Source organism: Myxine glutinosa, chromosome 3 (assembly GCF_964187855.1).
Source record: "Myxine glutinosa chromosome 3, kmMyxGlut1.1, whole genome shotgun sequence".
In the NCBI taxonomy this organism is placed as follows: Eukaryota; Metazoa; Chordata; class Myxini; order Myxiniformes; family Myxinidae; genus Myxine; species Myxine glutinosa.
In genome coordinates this window covers 158,202,805-158,221,133 of record NC_136263.1, presented here as the reverse complement: position 1 = coordinate 158,221,133, position 18,329 = coordinate 158,202,805, and the positions used below count along the sequence as shown (strand labels likewise).

The 18,329-nt window shown below is 51.7% G+C and overlaps 1 protein-coding gene across 1 annotated transcript in view; it reads right to left on the bottom strand.

The window, feature by feature from the left end:
- Positions 1–18,329, bottom strand: part of RTCA (RNA 3'-terminal phosphate cyclase) — a 70,834-nt gene that overhangs the window by 32,429 nt on the left and 20,076 nt on the right. Inside the window, exon 4 of the mRNA XM_068109911.2 lies at positions 10,796–10,919. Coding sequence (XP_067966012.1) covers positions 10,796–10,919 — 124 coding nt within the window. The remainder of the gene's footprint in view (positions 1–10,795; positions 10,920–18,329) is intronic.

Here is an 18,329-nt window from a genome sequence, read left to right as displayed (position 1 = left end):
GAAAAAGAAAATAAGAAGTAAAGATGTATAGAAGATAAAGCTTGAGTTCTTAGCAATTTGGATGCCGAGGACGATGGCGACGAAGAAAAAAAAAAAACATTTGAAGAGTGGTTTGCACCATGGGACGACAGCCTGCTTCTGACTGAGGGAGAGGGGAGGGTCAGTGGCGGGAGGGGAGTAGGGGGGAGTGGGGGGTAGAGGCCATTGGCGAAAAGCCTTTTCCTCCAAGACGATCGACTCCCCACCCTCCTCTCCCTCCCCCCAGCCCCAGGCCATTAGCATATTATAATATAGATATTGCAAAAAGTTGCGGCTGGATTCGTACAAAACTTGGTGGATGAGTTGGGTAGGTGATAAGAACAAGGCGATTCCAATTTGGTTTCGGTCTGGTTCCAGATCCGGCCTATAGGTGGGATGCAAAAGGTAAACTGTTCACCCTGGCAGAGGTATGCGCTCTCCAGAGTGCTGTTCTAGTTCTATTTGAGAGGAGGCTCCAACAAGTATGTCTTTTATATTCAAAGCTTAAGTGGACTGTTATATAATCACATTCGAAAAACCACAATAATGTGCTCAACCTGTGCAAGAACACGGTCATGTAATAAAACAAATAAATCCATGTTGACATACGTCGGTTAGGATCCAGTTTGCACACATTCATGTGAGTACAGAGCGATTTAGAAAAGACCCCGTTTGCTTTTAATGACGTTTGAGAAAGTAGTTCAGGCAGTAAATGGCCAAAAATATCTGCCAATTATGAGTAAGGATGTGGCAAAGTGGCCAAATGGAGTGAAATAAATTGGGTGGACCTGAGTGATCCTCTGTGTGGCTACATGACAGCCCAGAAGCTACTGCCTTCTCTTTCATATGGAGCACATCGCTGCAAGTAGCATCGTTCGCTGACGAGGTGAAGAGTGAGGGGAGGGGTGAAAGTAGGAGGGAGGATGGAGGAGGGGAAGCGGGGGGCTATGCTGCTAATGCAGTGCCCCCTGTGGGTTAGAGCAGGGATTTATAATTTGTCCATAGTGCTGGCAATAGCTCACCCTCTCTTTGCAGAGGACACTGTGGGATCTTTAATGTGCACCAACTAATGCCGGCAGATATGACACCTACTGCCTTGTCTCCATGAGACAGCCCAGGGCTTGTCCCCGCCTGAACCAAGTATATACCCCCACTAGCAGAGCAAAGGCTACAAAGAGACAGTGCAACACTTCCTATATATACATTGTGCCTTTGACTCGTACATGAACAATGATATTAAATGACACCCAATTCCTGGACAATTTATATATTCTGCATTACGGCAGAATGAATGGACTATTTCTGTATTAGAAGACGTTTGCTTTACAAAGACTCATCGTTTTCATTGTCCTTTGATACCAGTGAAGCAACTTTATGAACCCTTTGATGCCTTCAGAGCAGCTGTTCCCAACATTTTCCTTTTATATGTGGACCACTACATCGTCATCATCTTTTGCAAACCACAACATGAAAAAATTCCAGGTTTAGTGCTATTGAAGAAGTCCAGAAACAGTCCCAAATACCACCCTTATACACCGCCCATTGAACCTTTATTTAAATTGACGTACAGTACTGCAAAATTGGAGGTTTTTGGAAGTATTATGACAGGTGATTTGTGCTACAGTCTTCAAATATACAATTCAATTGAAATAAAATAAAGATTGCAAAAGCCGTATAAATAAATTAATTCCGGTTTTACCGCCATTTTCTACAGTGTCTATTACACCACTCTATCCATCACATACATTAGGTTTTTGTCCCTACGTTTGTGTGATCTCACTGTGAAGGAGGCATTCTACACCATGCTCGAGTCTGTGGTTGATCAGTGCCACAGGCGAGATACTCTTCTAGTCTTGGGGGATTTCAATGCATCGACTGGCACTGACAGGGATGGTTATGAGGCATGTGTTGGTCCCCATGGATCTGGAACTGTGAACCAGAATAGCACTAAGTTCCTCGGCTTTGCAAGAAGTCATGGACTTAGGGTGGCTGGCTCATGGTTTCTGCGCCCACAGCCACACCGCTGGACTTGGTATTCCAATGCTAGTGGTGTGGCGAAGGAGATTGACCATGTGCTCATTGATGGTTGATGGCAGATGCTCCAGAACTGCAGGGTCTACCAGAGTGCTCAGTTCCTCAACACTGACCACAGGCTTGTTGTCACAACTCTGAAGTTGCAGCTCAAATCCAAGAGAATGCTATCATCCCAGCCTAGGCTGGATGTGGGAAAGCTCAAGGAGGAGAGGGTAGCTGAGGAGTTTGCGAGCAGGTTGAGTGGGGTTTTGAAGGGTCTGAATGCTTCGGAGGATCCTGAGGAGTTGTGGAGTGCCTTCAAGACCATCATCCTTGATGTTGCCGGTGGCTGTCTTGGAACGCACCGTCAGGCGAAGAGGAACTTTGTCTCTCAGGGGATGCTGGATACCATCGACCAGAGTCGCAGGGCCAGGCTCGATGGCAGAGCTGAACTGTTCCGGGAGCTGAGGCGTAAAACTGTACGCTCGCTGAGGGCGGACAAGGAGGCCTATGTGCGAGGAATCTGTGAATGGGTAGAGCATCACTTGTGGACATGCGATTCTCATCCTGCTTACAGAAGATTCCGTGCATTGCATTCCTCTAAGCCTGTCCCTAGGTGTACAGCAGTTAGAGCAGAGGGTGACAGTGGAGTCTTGACAGAGGAGTCTGAAGTGAAGGCCCGCTGGGCCAGTTACTTTGAGCGGCTGTACCAGGCTGATCCACCGGCTGTTGAGTTGGATGTCAGGGGTGTTGCTATACCAAATGCTGACACCTCGCCCCCCCCCCCCCCCAATTAACTGTGAACCTCCTTCGCTCGTGGAAACACAGGTGGTGGTGAACCGGTTGAATGGGGGCAAAACTCATGGGATTTGTGGCATCCATGCTGAACTTCTCAAGGCTGGTGGAAATGCTGTACTCGAGTCGTTGCATGCAGTTCTGTGCTCTGTTTGGAGCACAGGCATCATCCCAACTGACTGGAAGAGGGGCCTTGTTGTCCCCCTCTGGAAAGGGAAGGGTGATCATCAGGACTGCAACAACTACCGAGGGGTGACGCTACTCTCTCTGCCGGGCAAGTTCTTTTTTTTCTTTTCTTTTTTTTTGTGTACAGAGTCGAGGCTCGTGAAAGAGCTAACATTTATCAAACAAACAAATCAAACAAACAAGCAAACAAAGTATATAAAAAGGGGAGTGGTCGACAAGATGGGGAGAGAAGGGGAGGAAGCACACAAACACAACATTTGAGAGTAGGGACATCGGGAGATGTTTTTGGAGGGAGAGGGCCTGGGGAGAGGCAGGATAGGTATAAAACGCAAGGACACCAAGGACTTCCAGGAAAGAAGTCAAAAGTCACCTCAAAAAAGTGGATTTGGGGTGAAATTAGCAGGGGTAGAAAAGATCAAGGTTTTGGATTGGGGAAGATAAGAGATGGTGGTGAACAGCCGTTTTAAAGACCTGGATGGAGGAGTGGGATTGAAGAGAGTGAGGGAGTTTGTTCCAGAGGCGGGAGAAAAGAGGGATCAAGGAGTGAAGGTGAGCAGAGAGTCTTGATTTTGGCAGTTTAACCATAAGAGGGTTGCAGGCAGATCTTGTGCGACCTGCAGGAATATTTGGGGGACAGAGCCCAGAGAGAGCTGGGGGAGCAAGGCCGGAGAGGAGTCGGTAGAAGACAGAAAGACCACCAACCTGCCTGCGGTGATCAAGTGAAAGGCCCTCGGAGATAGCGTCATCGCGGGAGATTCCAATGATTTTGAACGCTTTGGTTTCAACCGCGTGAAGACGAGCTAGGTGTGAGGCAGGAGCACCAGCCCAGAGGGGAGAGCAGTACTCCATTGAGCTGCGGATGAAAGCCTTGTATGTGGTGAGGAGCTCAGGTGTGCCAAGGAAGGACTTCGCACGACGGAGGATGCCCAGTCGGCGACTGGCTTTGGAGGCCAGCTTGGAAATGTGGTTTTCCCAGGAAATATCATGGCAGATAGTGAGACCCAAAAGCTTGAGTGACAGAACTTCTTGGAGAGGATTATTCAGAAAGTAGATGGGAGGGTTGTCCAGTCGGTCTTTTCGGAGAGACATCGTAAGAGTGTGAGATTTGTCAGGATTGAAAGATATGTTCCACTTGTTTGCCCGGTCTGTGATTTTGTCCAGGTCTGCAGAGAGTGAGGAGGCTGCAGACTGCCGATCTGAGGGATGAGGAATGGAGCGGCAGAGAGTGGAGTCATCAGCAAAGAGATAGAGAGGATTTTCAAGAGAGTCAGAGAGATCATTGATGAAGACCAGAAAAAGCACAGGGCCCAGAACACTGCCTTGGGGAACTCCAGCCTGAACAGGAAGAGGAGATGAGAGAAACCCATTCAGGGCCACATGGTGACGACGACTAGAGAGGAAGTCCGCCAGCCATGCGTGGAGATTTCCATGGATACCAAAGGAGGAGAGTTTGGTGAGCAGAGCGGGGTGCGAGACCGTATCGAAGGCACGTGATATGTCGAGGGAGACAGCTCTAATTTCCTGTTTGGCATTGAGGACCTCCATCCATTGTTGAAACAGCAGAAGCAGCATGTCCAGAGTAGAGTGACCTGGTCTGAAACCAAATTGATGATCAGAGATCAAGCCATTGGAGAAGAGGAAAGATTTCATATCCAAAGCAATGATGGATTCCATGACTTTGCTGATAATTGGGAGAAGGCTGATTGGTCTGTAGTTGCTAGGATCTGTTTTTGCACCTTTTTTGTGCAAAGCGGTGATGTTGGCTGATTTCCAAGCAGATGGCAGTTGACCTTGAGCAAAAGAGAGGGTGAAGAGAACAGAGAGAGGGAGTGAAAGAGCGGAAGAACAGGATTTTAGGACCCGTGGGCTGATGCCGTCAGGTCCAGTTGCAGAATCAGAGTCGAGGGTTGACAGAAACTTTTCCACCTTGTCAGGAGGAAAGGACATGGAGTCCAGGAGCAGCTGGGTACGACTGGGTGTGGTGGGTACAGAGAGGGATGGGTTTGGGACACAAGATTTAGAGGCAAACACAGAGTTGAGGCATTCAGCTTTTTCACGTGCGGAGTCAGCTGTGTAGCCGTTTGAGGTAAGGGAGGGGATGGAGGGGGAACAAACACCAGAAACAGATTTGACCAGACGCCACCAGGATTTGGAAGAGGGAGACAGATAAGAGAGTTCGGTCTTGAGAACAGAGAGATATTGTTTCCTGGCTCTCCTGAGGGTGGACACAAACTTGTTTCGGGCTTTGTGAAAGGAAATGAGATTTCCTTCCGTTGGATTTGCTTTCCAGGAGACGAAGGCAAGTTGTTTCTGGGCAACAGCCTCACCACAACATTCCGTGTACCATGGACGGGAGGAAGGGTATGACAACTGAAGACAAGATGGGATAAATCTGTGCATGAGAGAGAGCAATTTACTTTGGAAGAATTCCCAGGATGAGTTGATGTCAGAGGTGGTAGAGATGGGAGACCAGTCCAGATGATTGATGGCTGCTTGAAGACCGTGCCAGTTGGCCTGAGTGAAATGCCAGACTCGAAGACGCTGAGCAGGCTCCCTGAGAATGGTCAGAGAGATGTCCACTTTAACAAGGACATGATCAGATGATCCGATTGGAGCAGAAGAAGCGCAGCAGACATTTTCAGGGAAGTTTGACATAACCAAGTCCAGAAGAGAAGATGCTCCGTTGACTGAGATCCGGGTCGGGAAATTGACAGATTGTGTCAGTCCCAATGAGTCGCAGAAGTCCTTTGCTGAGGAGCCATGGCTGGTGAGAGAGGTACCCACACCCAGCCAACTGGCATGGTGACAATTGAAATCACCACATTTGAGGAAGAGAGAGTTGGGATGAGTAGATAGAAGTTGGTCCATATTATCAGACAGCGAGATGTAGATGGAGTCATCACTGTTTGGTGGACGGTACAACACACATATGAACAAGAGGTGGGAGCAAAGGGAAGCCGTAGCCAGAGGTATTCCTGGGGGTGAGGTGGAGAGAGTGCAGTGCAGGGCGAGTGAGGAAGAGAGTTTTTGATAAAGATAGCAACTCCACCTCCAGGACGAGGCTCAGGTCTATCATACCGGAGGAGGGAGTAACCCGGGAGAAATTCTAAGGAATCAGAGACATCATGAAGGAGGAAAGTTTCTGTTAAGCAGATCATGTCTGGTTTGACAGAAGCAACCTGTATGGAGAGATCAGTTAAGTTTGAACGAAGGCCCCAGATGTTTGAGGTCCATAGCATTAATGAAGAGGAAGGGGGAGCATCGGATACAGAACAGGGGGGAGGAGGGGTAGGGTAAGATGTGGAAGAGGTGGAAGAGGTAGGGAGAGCTGTTGAAGGTGTGTCATAGATTTCAGAATAGCTCGGAGAAAGGGAAGGATGGGGCGGACAAAAGGTTTGATGGTGATTGGGTGAGGCACAATGAGGTGTTATTCGAGGAGGGGGAAGAGCAAGGCAGAAGGTTGGGGGAGATGTAGGTGAGAGTTGGAAGGGGGAAGAAGCGGGGAGGACGCTTTGAGGAGGGGGAGTGAGAGGGGGAAATTGAGAAGAAATGAGGGTGGGGAGATTTGAAGGGGAGGGGCGAGGGGGCAGTTTGGGAGGGAAGGGACAAGGGGAGGGATTTGAAAGGGATGGGATATGGGGGAGATTTGGAGGGGATGGGTGAGGGAGGAGTCTAGGAGGGGAGGGGCGAGGGGGAGTCTTGGAGGGGAGGGGTGAGGGGGTAGTTTAGGAGGGAGGGGGCAAGGGGGGAGATTTGAAAGGGATGGGTGATGGGGAAGATTTGGAGGGGAGGGTTGATGGGGAAGATTTGGAGGGGAGGGGTTATGGGGAAGATTTGGAGGGGAGGGGTGAGATTGGATTTTAGAAAGTGTACGATTAATGGGAAACGAACATTTATTGCAAAATGAGTTTCTTGTGACCTTCGAGTTAAAAATACGTTTAAGGATGCTGGAGGGAGGATGGAGTGCAGGAGAGTTTAGGGAATGTAGAAAAAAGGCACTATAGGAGATGGAAATTTTTTTTGGGATGAATAGATTTGGTGAGCAAGTCGAAAGCAGCCTTTTAAAGAAGAAGAAGAAAAAGGTGTTATAATATATGACGGAATACAGATCTTGAGGGGAAAGTGTAAACATTGAAGGTTAATAACAGTGAAAACTATCTGGGGAAATGGGGGAGAAACACGTGGTCGAAGAACGAACGACCGAATAAGAATGAATAAACGAATGAGAACAAGGAATAAGAACAGAGAAGAAATGTTTTTTTGTTGTTGAGATTTACACAAGGAAGAGGGCTATGGGGGTGAAAAGACTGGGAAAACAGAGAACGAAAGTTATTGGAGCACAAACGACGGACCGCTGAGAGAAAAACAAAGCCTCAAGGTTGTACACTGTACAAGGCCTCAAGACACGACACGAATTAACACGATTTTCAATACAGGTAAGAAAGATTTGCACCGAAAATCTTCCTCAGGACACAATATACGTACACACACCATAAAATAAATACAGTTATAACGAAAATACAAATGGGAACAATTACTTAACTTCGATTTCAAATCGCTCGCGACGCGGCAAAGGCCTTGCTCGCGACGCGGCAAACAGACGATTAATTTATGAAAGATAAACACCGAGAAACTTCCAAGGTGCACACTATAACTTCACGCACCGAAAGATAAATACAGTTTCGACAAAATACAATTGTGAACAGACTTAACTTTGAAAACGTGGAGACCGTGTGGAGCTTCGAAAATCCCTGCCGCCGTCTCCAAGATCTCGCCTTTTCACTGTCGAAGTTCTTTGCTTGGATCATTATTGAGAGGGTTCGCCGCCATCTGCTCGAGCACCAACGACCAAAGCAGTCGGGCTTTACACCAAAGAGGTCAACCGTATCCTTGCGTTTCGGGTCCTCACCGAACGCAAGCGAGAGTTTTGCCAGGGGAAGCTTGCAGCCTATGTTGATCTCCACAAAGCGTTCGATTCTGTGTACCGGGATTCCCTCTGGAGGATTCTTGGTCTTCGTGGGGTGTCACCAACGCTGATCAATCTGATCTCCAAACTATACTCTGGTACATGCGAGCTCGCAACTCGCATGTTGCGAGCGTGAGGTGTGGTGGCTCCATCTCTGACTTATTTCCAGTTGTTACTGGAGTTCGGCAGGGGTGTGTACTGGCTCCCACACTCTTCAGCGCTTGTATGGACTGGATTCTGGGGAGAATGTCAGGTCAAGTCAGGCTGCGGTGCATTGTTTGGGAGTGTCAAGATCTCTGACCTTGATTTCGCAGATGATACAGTCATCTGTGCAGAGATGCTGGATATTTTTACGGGGGCCCTCCAGGCACTGACTGAGGAGGCGGGGGGGGGGGGGGGGGGGCCTCTCGGACTACGGATTTCCTAGGTCAAAACCAAAATCCAGGCTTTCATTGACATCTTGGATGCTGCAGTCCTGTCTGTGCCTGTTTGTGGTGAAGATGTTGAGGTCACGAAGAGATTCACTTACCCTGGCAGTGTTATTCATGTCTCCGCATGTTGCGAGCCAGAGGTTGATAGATGTCTGGGTCGGGCCTGGGGAGTCACGGATGCACTGGATCATGGGGTGTGGCGCTGTCGGTATCTATGCAGGCCGACAGTCAGAGTCTTCAAGTCCTTTTTGCTTCCAGTCTTGCTCTACGGATGCGAGACTTGGAACCTTACCAAGAGCCAGAGAATGAGACTTAATGCCTTTGGAACCAAGTCTCTTCAGAGAATCCTTGGCTATCGTGTCCTTCGTGTCCAACGAGCGGTTGCTGAGGGAGACTCAGATGAGATTTGTTTCCTGTATGATCCATGAGCGTCAGCTGCACCTGTATGGACATATGGCTCGTTTTCCGGACACTGATCCAGCCCACCAGATGCTCTCAGCAAGGAAACCTCATGAGTGGAGGAGGCCAATGGACCGACCGCGTGCCTCGTAGTTGCAGCAGGTTGATCGGCATCTCAAGGAGATAGGGATGGGCCAGGCAGCAGCCTGGGCGGTGGTTGGACGGAGGCCCCTGGAGTACCGTCGGAAAGTGGATGCGGCGATGCGCTGCTCAGGTGCATGCTCCCATACCTGACATGTATGTGTACATTACGACGTCTTTAAAAACAGTAAGTTTCCTGTTTGGAATACTGCTCAATTTTGTTTGACTGCCAGGCAGGCAGACAGACAGAGTAAAATATTACCTCACTCCTCTGTGCACGTGCGATCGGGATGAATGCGTGAGCCAAGGTACGGTAAAATGAAAAACCCTGTCTTCATATTCATTTTCCGATTCGTGTTCAAAATATAATATTCGACTTACACAACTTGTTCCTCGATCATAAACTGATGACAGACGGACAGACAAACATGAGCCAATTGCTTAACCTCACTTTTGTCTTTGCGTGTACGCCCACCTCCCCACCCCCCTCCCCCACAGACAAACAGACCAACTGCAGTGGGTGGTGCACAGAGGGGAAAGAGGAAGGGAGGATGTTGGAAGCAACCTTCACCTTTCCACGGACCCTATATTGTGTCGTCAAAAGGAATTTGTACATTCTGGCATTCTCTTTCAACATGGAAATATCAAAGGTATTGCCCCGGCCCCGACTTCTTGCTTTAGTCATTTAAATTAACCTTTGAAATCCTGTACGATTAGTTGTTTAAACCCTCCTATTTCCAGCTGTTCATATTGCTATTGTCTGAGAACTATACAGCCATTTTCCCCACACTTAGAAAAGGCAAAATGGGGGGATATTGCAATCTATCTGTCTGTCTGTCTGTCTGTCTGTCCATTCATCCGTCACACTATCTCCTCCACAATGGTTGGGCAGAAATTCATCAAACTTGGTATATATGATCACCACATGGCACCAAGGTGTGGGAGCAGTATCATCCTTGGCTCCGCCCACTTGGTCCAAGGGGAGGGGTAAAAAGTTCAAATACCAAAAATGCACTTACGGGCACATTTTAAAGCATTTCTTAATGAAACTTTGTATAAGCAGTCAACATTGGGGGACACATGAAATATGTAACGACTTTTTGGGATTTGACCCCTGGTTCATGCCCCAGGAGATGGGGACTTAGGATCACAGAAGACAGTCGAGTCAGACAGGGTCAAGACAGAAGACAGTCATGTCAAGACAGAAGATTTTTTACTTTATAGTTGATATTGGGTTATTCCTAGCAGAATGTTTTACCAGTTTTAAACTTTGCTTTAGGTGGGAAGCATGGGAATTTGTGATGGCGTGCCATTGACTTCATTGTAGTTTCAATTATTGTCCGATAACAATCCATTATTTTGAGAAAGTTATGGATTTCAGTAATTTTTATAACCATTTTAGTCAAACGCTAATCTTAAACCCTAACCTGTAGAGTGTACACCAACCAGAACATGAACCTGATTTAAGCAGAAAGATTACAGTGCTAAACAAACAGGTTTAACAAGCAGTATTATTCACAGCTCCGGCATTGTTCCAACACGATTCGTTAGGTGTAGATTCTGACAGAAATGAGCATGCGCAATGCATGCACACCTGATACACGTGCCATAAGGCACTCAATTACTGCAAGAACTGCCCTAAATATAGTTTTGGTGTCTTCTTTTCTCATTCCCATTAATAACAAAGGAAAGAAAAAATCAATTCAACATTTAAGATCTGAATATTTGATTTTAGTTATATTTAAATGATTTTTTTAAATCAGCAGATTATGAAGAACTTCTCAATAAAAGTCAAAAGCTCTACCTATTCTACATCACCTTTCTGACCTCCCTTCCCAGAGCACACCTGAAGCATGTAGTCAAGCTGTGGTGCCATGTCTGCATTAGTTCCACCACGCAGTATGAGGCATGATGGACTAGCAGAAAATAATGCACAAGGCAGCGTTACTTGCAGTAGCAAGCACACACTCCTGCAAAGACAAATCACTCATCAGTTGGGAAAAAAATATCTCCAAAGTTGCACAACAATGCAGACACTGTGACAGGAATATTAAGAAGAGGTGGGGTGAGAGGATGGGAGGGAGGAGAAGAGGGGAAGGGAGGGGAAGGAGGAGGGGAGGATGTTGGAAGCAACCTTCACCTTTCCACAGACCCTATATTGTGTCGTCAAAAGGAATTTGTACATTCTGGCATTCTCTTTCAACATGGAAATATCAAAGGTGTTGCCCCGGTCCCGACTTTTGTCATACGGTTGGTAATGACTAACCACGGTCCATTTACCAACTTTTAACAAGACACCATCGATGTGTTGGCAGGTGTGTGGTGCCACGTTTTTAAAATGTTGATAAAAATTTGACCCCTTAACTGAAATAAACAGCTGCTGTTGGTTGGGTTACTGGAAACTCAACATTTTTTTGAGGCCTTTTATCTATATATATATATATATATATATATATATATATATATACACCTCGTTATGTGGAATTTTGCTATAATACAATATATAAATGAGGGAACCAAATCTTTATATGTTAAGTTAAATTCACTTGTATGGAACTTTGAATCTCTAAGTAATACAAAATAATAATCGGGGGGAGGGGTTTCAAACAAATCATGGTATTGTAGCGACCCATGGGTCCCCCAAAGCTCGAGACCAGCAACAGAATCTCCTGGCCCAAGCCGGTGACGTAACCGGCGGCCAAACCGCGGCGCCGAGGTTATAATCCTTTGCACCTGTCGGTCACATGACCACCAAAGCGTGCCTCGCCTGAGAGGCGTGGCTTTGGTTCTGATATATGCTTTTTGGTTTGGATATATATATATGCGAACCCGATAAACGGGCTTTCAGAGTTCCCGAGATGATTATTCAATAAACATCTTCTCGGACGAGTTTGTGTCTTGTCCGTCACTTCGTCCGTCTCAAGCAGGAGCGCTGCTCCTTCACTGGTGACCCCGACGTGATGGACACGGCAGTGTCCCTCAAACTGCACACTTTCTGGGAAGCACATGCCGCCGTCTGGTTCGCTCAGGCGGACTCCCAGTTCGCCCTGCGTGGCATTACGGAAGACACCATGAAATACCATTACGTGGGCGCCGCGCTCGGCTCCGTGACCGCCGCCTGCTGCCTGAGCCTCCTCCAGAGCCCGTCCGCTGACGGCAAGTACGACGCCATCAAGGCACTTCTTCTGGGCGCTTTTGCCCTCTCCCCGGCTGAACGCGCACGACGCCTGCTCGACCTTCCTGAGCTCGGCGATATGCGCCCGTCGGAACGTATGGACTACATTCTCGCGTTGCTCGGCGAGCATCCCTCGGATTTCCTTTTCCAAGAGCTTTTTCTCCGCCAGCTCCCGGCCCAGGTCCGGGTCGCCCTGGCAAGCACGACCATCACGAACCCCCGCGACCTCGCCAGGGAGGCCGACAAGATCGATTCGGCAAGCCAGCTCGTCGGAGCGGCGAGCCAGCTCGTCGGGGTGCCTGCCGGGAGCCCGCCCGCCGCCCAGTCGGCGCCCGCGGCGCAGTTTCCTGCCCACCCGCCCGACGCCCGCGACGCAGCTTCCTTCCCGGAGGCCGCCGGGCCGGCGCGACTGGCAGCGGCGACGCCGCATCGCCCGGTCCCGACGCGTCGACCGGAGCCCCCGCCAGACCCGGCCTGGTGTTATTTCCACGCCAGGTTCGGGCGGCAGGCCCGATCATGTCGACCCCCGTGCACGTTCGGCAAGTCGGGAAACGGTCAGGCCGGCGCTCACTACCAGCCATGAGCGCCGGCCGTTCCGGAAACCTGCTATTCATCGCGGACCAAGCGTCGGGGCCGCGTTTTCTCTGCGACACCGGCGCTCAGCTGAGCGTCATTCCCACTCTGGCGGATGACAGGCGGGCCGCCATTTGCGGCCCCTCCTTAATCGCGGCCAATGGCTCCGCCATCCGCACCTTCGGCCCACGCACCGTCGCCCTCCGCTTTGGCAGCCAGCTCTTTCGCTGGGAGTTCGTGACGGCGGACGTCCCCATGGCTTTGCTCGGGGCCGATTTCCTTTGCGCCCATGGGCTGCTGGTCGACGTTAAACGTCGGCGTCTCGTCAACGCCGAAACTTTCAGCTCACTGGCGTGCGCCTTGAGCCGTTCCGCGCCCACCGAGCTTTCCTGCGTCCTCCCGTTGGCAGACGACTTCGCGCATCTCCTCGCGGAGTTCCCGGCCCTCATGCGACCGACGTTTTCGGCCGTTGCGGTGCGTCACGGCATCGAGCATCACATTCCCACTACGGGCCCGCCGGTGTACGCCCGAGCTCGCCATCTCGACCCAGCCAAACTCGCCGTCGCCAAGGCCGAGTTCGCCGCGCTGGAGCGCCTCGGCATCGTGCGGCGCTCCGACAGCGCCTGGGCCTCGCCGCTGCACATCGTCCCGAAGCCGGGGGGCGGATGGCGGCCATGCGGCGACTACCAACGCCTCAACGACGCCACTACCCCCGACAGGTACCCCGTCCTGCACATCCAGGATTTTTCCGCCCGGTTGGCGGGGCGGACCATTTTTTCAAAAGTGGACCTGATTCGGGGGTACCACCAGGTGCCCGTCCGCCCGGCCGACATCCTGAAGACGGCCGTTATTACACCTTTCGGCCTCTTCAAATTCCTCCGGATGCCCTTCGGCCTCAAAAACGCGGCATAGGCGTTCCAGCGCCCGATGGACGGCGTGCTGCGTGACTTGCCGTTCCTCTTTACCTACCTGGACGACATCCTCGTCGCCAGCACGTCCAGAGCCGAGCACCTCCTCCACCTCCGGACGCTGTTCGGCCGCCTCAGCGAACACGGCTTGATCGTCAACCCGGCCAAATGTCACTTTGGTGCGGCGACAATCGACTTTTTGGGCCACCACATCACCCGGAACGGCACCGTAGCGCTACCGGCCAAAGTCGAGGCCATCGCCGCTTTCCCGCGCCCCCGCTCCGTCAAGGCGCTGCAGGAGTTCCTCGGTATGGTGAACTTTTACCACCGCTTCGTGCCCCGAGCTGCGCAACTCATGCGGCCCTTGTACACCGCCCTCCGCGGCCAGCCGGCGAAGCGCAACGTCGTCTGGTCCACGGACATGGACGCTGCTTTCACCGGCGTGAAACGGGCCCTCGCCAACGCCACGCTGCTGGCCCACCCGGTACCCCATGCTCCCATCGCCCTCACCACGGACGCCTCGGACTATGCCGTGGGCGCGGTTCATGAGCAATGGGTAAACGGGGCCTGGCAGCCGCTCGCGTTCTTCAGCCGGCAACTCCTGCCCAACAAGTTGAAGTACAGCACTTTCGCCCGCGAGCTCCTCGGGCTGTACCTGGCCGTCCGCCATTTTCGCCACCTCCTGGAGGGCCGCCCGTTCACGGCCTTTGTCGACCACAAGCCATTGATTTTCGCCATCGCCAAGGTCACGGAGCCGTGGTCGGCCCACCAGCAGCACAACCTCTCCGCCGTGTCGGAATACACCACGGACATCCGGCACGTCGCCGGAAAAGGACAACGCCGTGGCCGACTGCCTTTCTCGAGCCGGCGCCAACGCCGTCCACCTCAGCGTCAATTTCTCCCTGATGGCGACGGACCAGGCCACCGACGGCACAGTGCAGGCACTCCGGGTGGCGGACACGGGCCTCCGCTTGGCCGACGTCCCCTTCGCGGACACAGTCCTGCTTTGTGACGTCTCCCAAGGCCGACCTCGCCCCGTTGTGCCGGTCACCTGGCGGCGTCGCATTTTTGCTTCGCTCCACGGCCTCTCACACCCGGGCCGGAAGGCGTCCCAGAGGCTGGTGTCGGCACGTTTCATCTGGCACGGGTTGCGACGGGACGTCCGCGACTGGGCCAACGCCTGCAGACCCTGCCAGCGGGCCAAGGTCCACCGTCACACCCAGGCTCCGCTGGCTCCTTTCACCGTGCCCGAGCGACGTTTCGACCACGTCCACGTGGACCTGGTGGGTCCCCTGCCCCCATCGCAGGGGTTCACCCACCTGCTTACCATGGTGGACAGGACCACCAGGTGGCCGGAGGCCGTGCCCCTCGCCTCCACCACCACCGCCGACGTGGCCCAGGCGTTCATCGCCACCTGGGTCACGCGTTTCGGCGCACCGGCGGACATCTCGTCGGACCGCGGCCCACAGTTCACGTCCGAACTGTGGGGCGCGGTCGCCCGCACGTTGGGCGTTACCCTGCACCGCACCACGGCCGACCACCCCCAGGCCAACGGGTTGTGCGAGCGGTTCCACCGCTCCATGAAGGCCGCACTCATGGCCGGCCTCCTGGACGACGGCTGGGCCGACCGGCTCCCGTGGGTCCTTTTGGGCCTCCGCACGGCTCCAAAGGAGGACCTCCAGGCGTCCACCGCCGAGCTGGTGTACGGCCAGGCCCTCCGCGTCCCGGGCGAGTTCGTGCCCGACGCCACCAGCCCCTGGTCCGCCGCGCGCCAGCGCATGGACTTCCAGGAGGCCGCCCAACGTTTCGCCCCGGTGCCCACGTCCCGCCACGGCGACCCCCAATCCTACGTCCCCCCCAGCACTCCGCACGGCGGAGTACGTCTTTGTGCGCCATGACGCGCACCGGGGGCCGCTCCGGCCACCATACGACGGACCCTTCCGGGTCCTACGACGGGACAACAAGTCCTTCGTCGTCAGCATCGGCGGCCGGGCTGCCACGGCTGGCTCTCCCACCGCGGCGCGGCCGCCGGCCGCCCCCCGTCCACTGCACCCCCCGTCCGGCCACCCGCCACCACACCGGACCCCCCCCCCCCCCCCCCGCGACCAGCCAGGGGTCGTTTCGGTCGGGTCATCCGGACCCCCCTCAGGTTGACCTTCCTGTACCAAGTCGATTCTGGGGGGGCATGTGTAGCGACCCATGGGCCCCCCAAAGCTCGAAACCAGCAACAGAATCTCCTGGCCCAAGCCGGTGACGTAACCGGCGGCCAAACCGCGGCGCTGAGGTTATAATCCTTTGCACCTGTCGGTCACAGGACCACCAAAGCGTGCCTCGCCTGAGGCATGGCTTTGGTTCTGATGTATGCTTTTTGGTTTGGATATATATATGCGAACCCGATAAACGGGCTTTCAGAGTTCCCGAGATGATTATTCAATAAACATCTTCTCGGACGAGTTTGTGTCTTGTCCGTCACTTCGTCCGTCTCAAGCAGGAGCGCTGCTCCTTCAGTATGTTGTTTGACCTAGCATGTATTTCATACTGATCCAGGTCATTTGCACATGCTCTTCATACTGTACTGCTTTCCTGTTCTTTTCGTGCAGCTCAGGCTTGGCTTGTTTCGGCTCACTGCCGCTCAGGCTTGTTGATCACGCTTGGCACTGTTTTGTGAAGGGTTTTACCCTTTTTGAATGTTTACTTCAAGAAAAGTAAGTCGAGATGTCTCAAAAAGGCCATTTAGTGAAAGTGAGAACAGAAGTGCATATAGAGACCATAAAGCAAGTACCTTAAATGTAACATTAGATGGGTGAACGTGGTCTTAATAGGTAAAACACAAAGCCAAATCGTGAAAGCATTAGGGCTTATGTCTACAGTGTGAATCACCGGTGTGTACCCCGGTTTAGAATAGGTACACCGTATCCCTGTGTGTCGTAAGAGGCGACTAAAATGGTTGGCGTCAGGAAGGGCATCCGGCCATAAAACATTGCCTCAAAAAGGGAACCATGACAATTACAACGACATATGGGCAGGATACAGCCCGAAGTACCCTGTGGAGGACTTCACTCCCTCTCGTCAAAACGCAAGGTGGGGAACCCGATGGAAGCAAAGGTGAAAATCTCTCCATTTATGACGACGAAACGTCTGATGCCCCACGTGAGATCAGTTTCTGAGGTTTGGGACATGGAATGTAGGGACAATGACAGGGAGATCAGGAGAAGTGGTGGAAGTATTGGTCAGAAGAAGAGTGGACATATGTTGTGTGCAGGAAACCAGAAGGAAGGGAAGTGGTGTGAGAATGGTGAAGGGTAGGCAGGGACAGAAATACATGTTTGTTTGGCAAGGGTGCCCGGGAAGGCATGCATGGTGTTGGTGTCCTGTTTTCTGAGGAGTTTATAGATAGTGTGGTGAGTGTGACTGGAGTGAGCGATAGGTTGATGATGAAAATGATGATTGGAAAGCTCTTGGTGAACATCTCTGGATATGCTCTGCAGGTCGGTTGGAGCGATGAAGAGAAGGACAAGTTCTGGTGTGTGATCGAGAAGCTGATGGAAAACGTAAAACATGGAGGTTGTTGTGGTCGGAGGAGACCTAAATGGACATGTGGGAAGGAGTACAGACAGTTTTGAGGGAGTTCATGGGGGTTACGGATATGGTGTGAGGAATGGAGAAGGTGAAAGGATTTTGGAGTTTGCTGATGTAGCTGATTTGTTGATTTGTAATGCTCAGTTCCAGAAATAGGATAATAAGCTTGTTACATACTCGTCAGGTGGGTTGACGACAACCCTTGACTACGTGATGGTGCGTCGGTGAGATAGGGGGCACCTCGAGGACACAAAGGTGATCCCGGGGGAGGAGGCTGTTTCACAGCACCACTTGGTTGTCTGCGACATGAGCGTGAAAGGAGCGAGGAGGGCCCGGTGGGTGAAGTACCAACCGGGAATGAAGGTGTTGAGGTTGAAAAAGGCGACGGTGAGGGAGGCATTAAAAGAGAGGATGAATATGGCAGAAGATGATGTGGTTGAGCTTGAAAGTGGTTGGAAGTCAATGAAAGATAGTCTGTTGGGAGCCGTTGGTGAGATATGTGGATGGACAAAAGGATCACCGCAGCACTCGGAAACATGGTGGTGGGATGATGAAGTTGGAAAGAGGATTGACGAGAAGAGGAAGAAGTTCAAGGAGTGGCAGAAGGCGAAGGATACGGGGGCAGAAAAGGCAGAGCATGAAAGTTATAAGGCAGCCAAGAAGGCTGCAAAGAAAGAGGTAGCAAAGGCGCAGGAGGCATGTAGGAAAATGTTCGGAGAACGCTTGGATTCGGAAGAGGGTCAGAGAGCGGTATTCAGAATTGCAAAGCAGATAGCAAAAGAGAGGTGTGATGTGATGGGGGTGAGGTGTTGAAAGATGAAGTGGGACAAATCGTTGTGGACCCAGATGGAATTAAAGGAAGATGAAAGAGATATATGGAAATGGTGTTGAATGCAGAGAATGAATGGGATGGCAACATAGAGTTACCCAGTTTTAGGACCGGCAGAGAAGATAACTGAGAAGGAAGTTGAGGAAGCGATAAAAGCAATGAAGACTAGAAAAGCGGGAGGGCCTACAGGAGTTGTGGGAGATATGTTGAAGGCAGCGGGAAATTGGGGTGTGAAGAGAATGACAGAGATCTGCAATCTGGTGGTGAAAGAAGGCCGCATTCCAGTGGATTGGGAACTGAGTACCCTCGTCCCTCG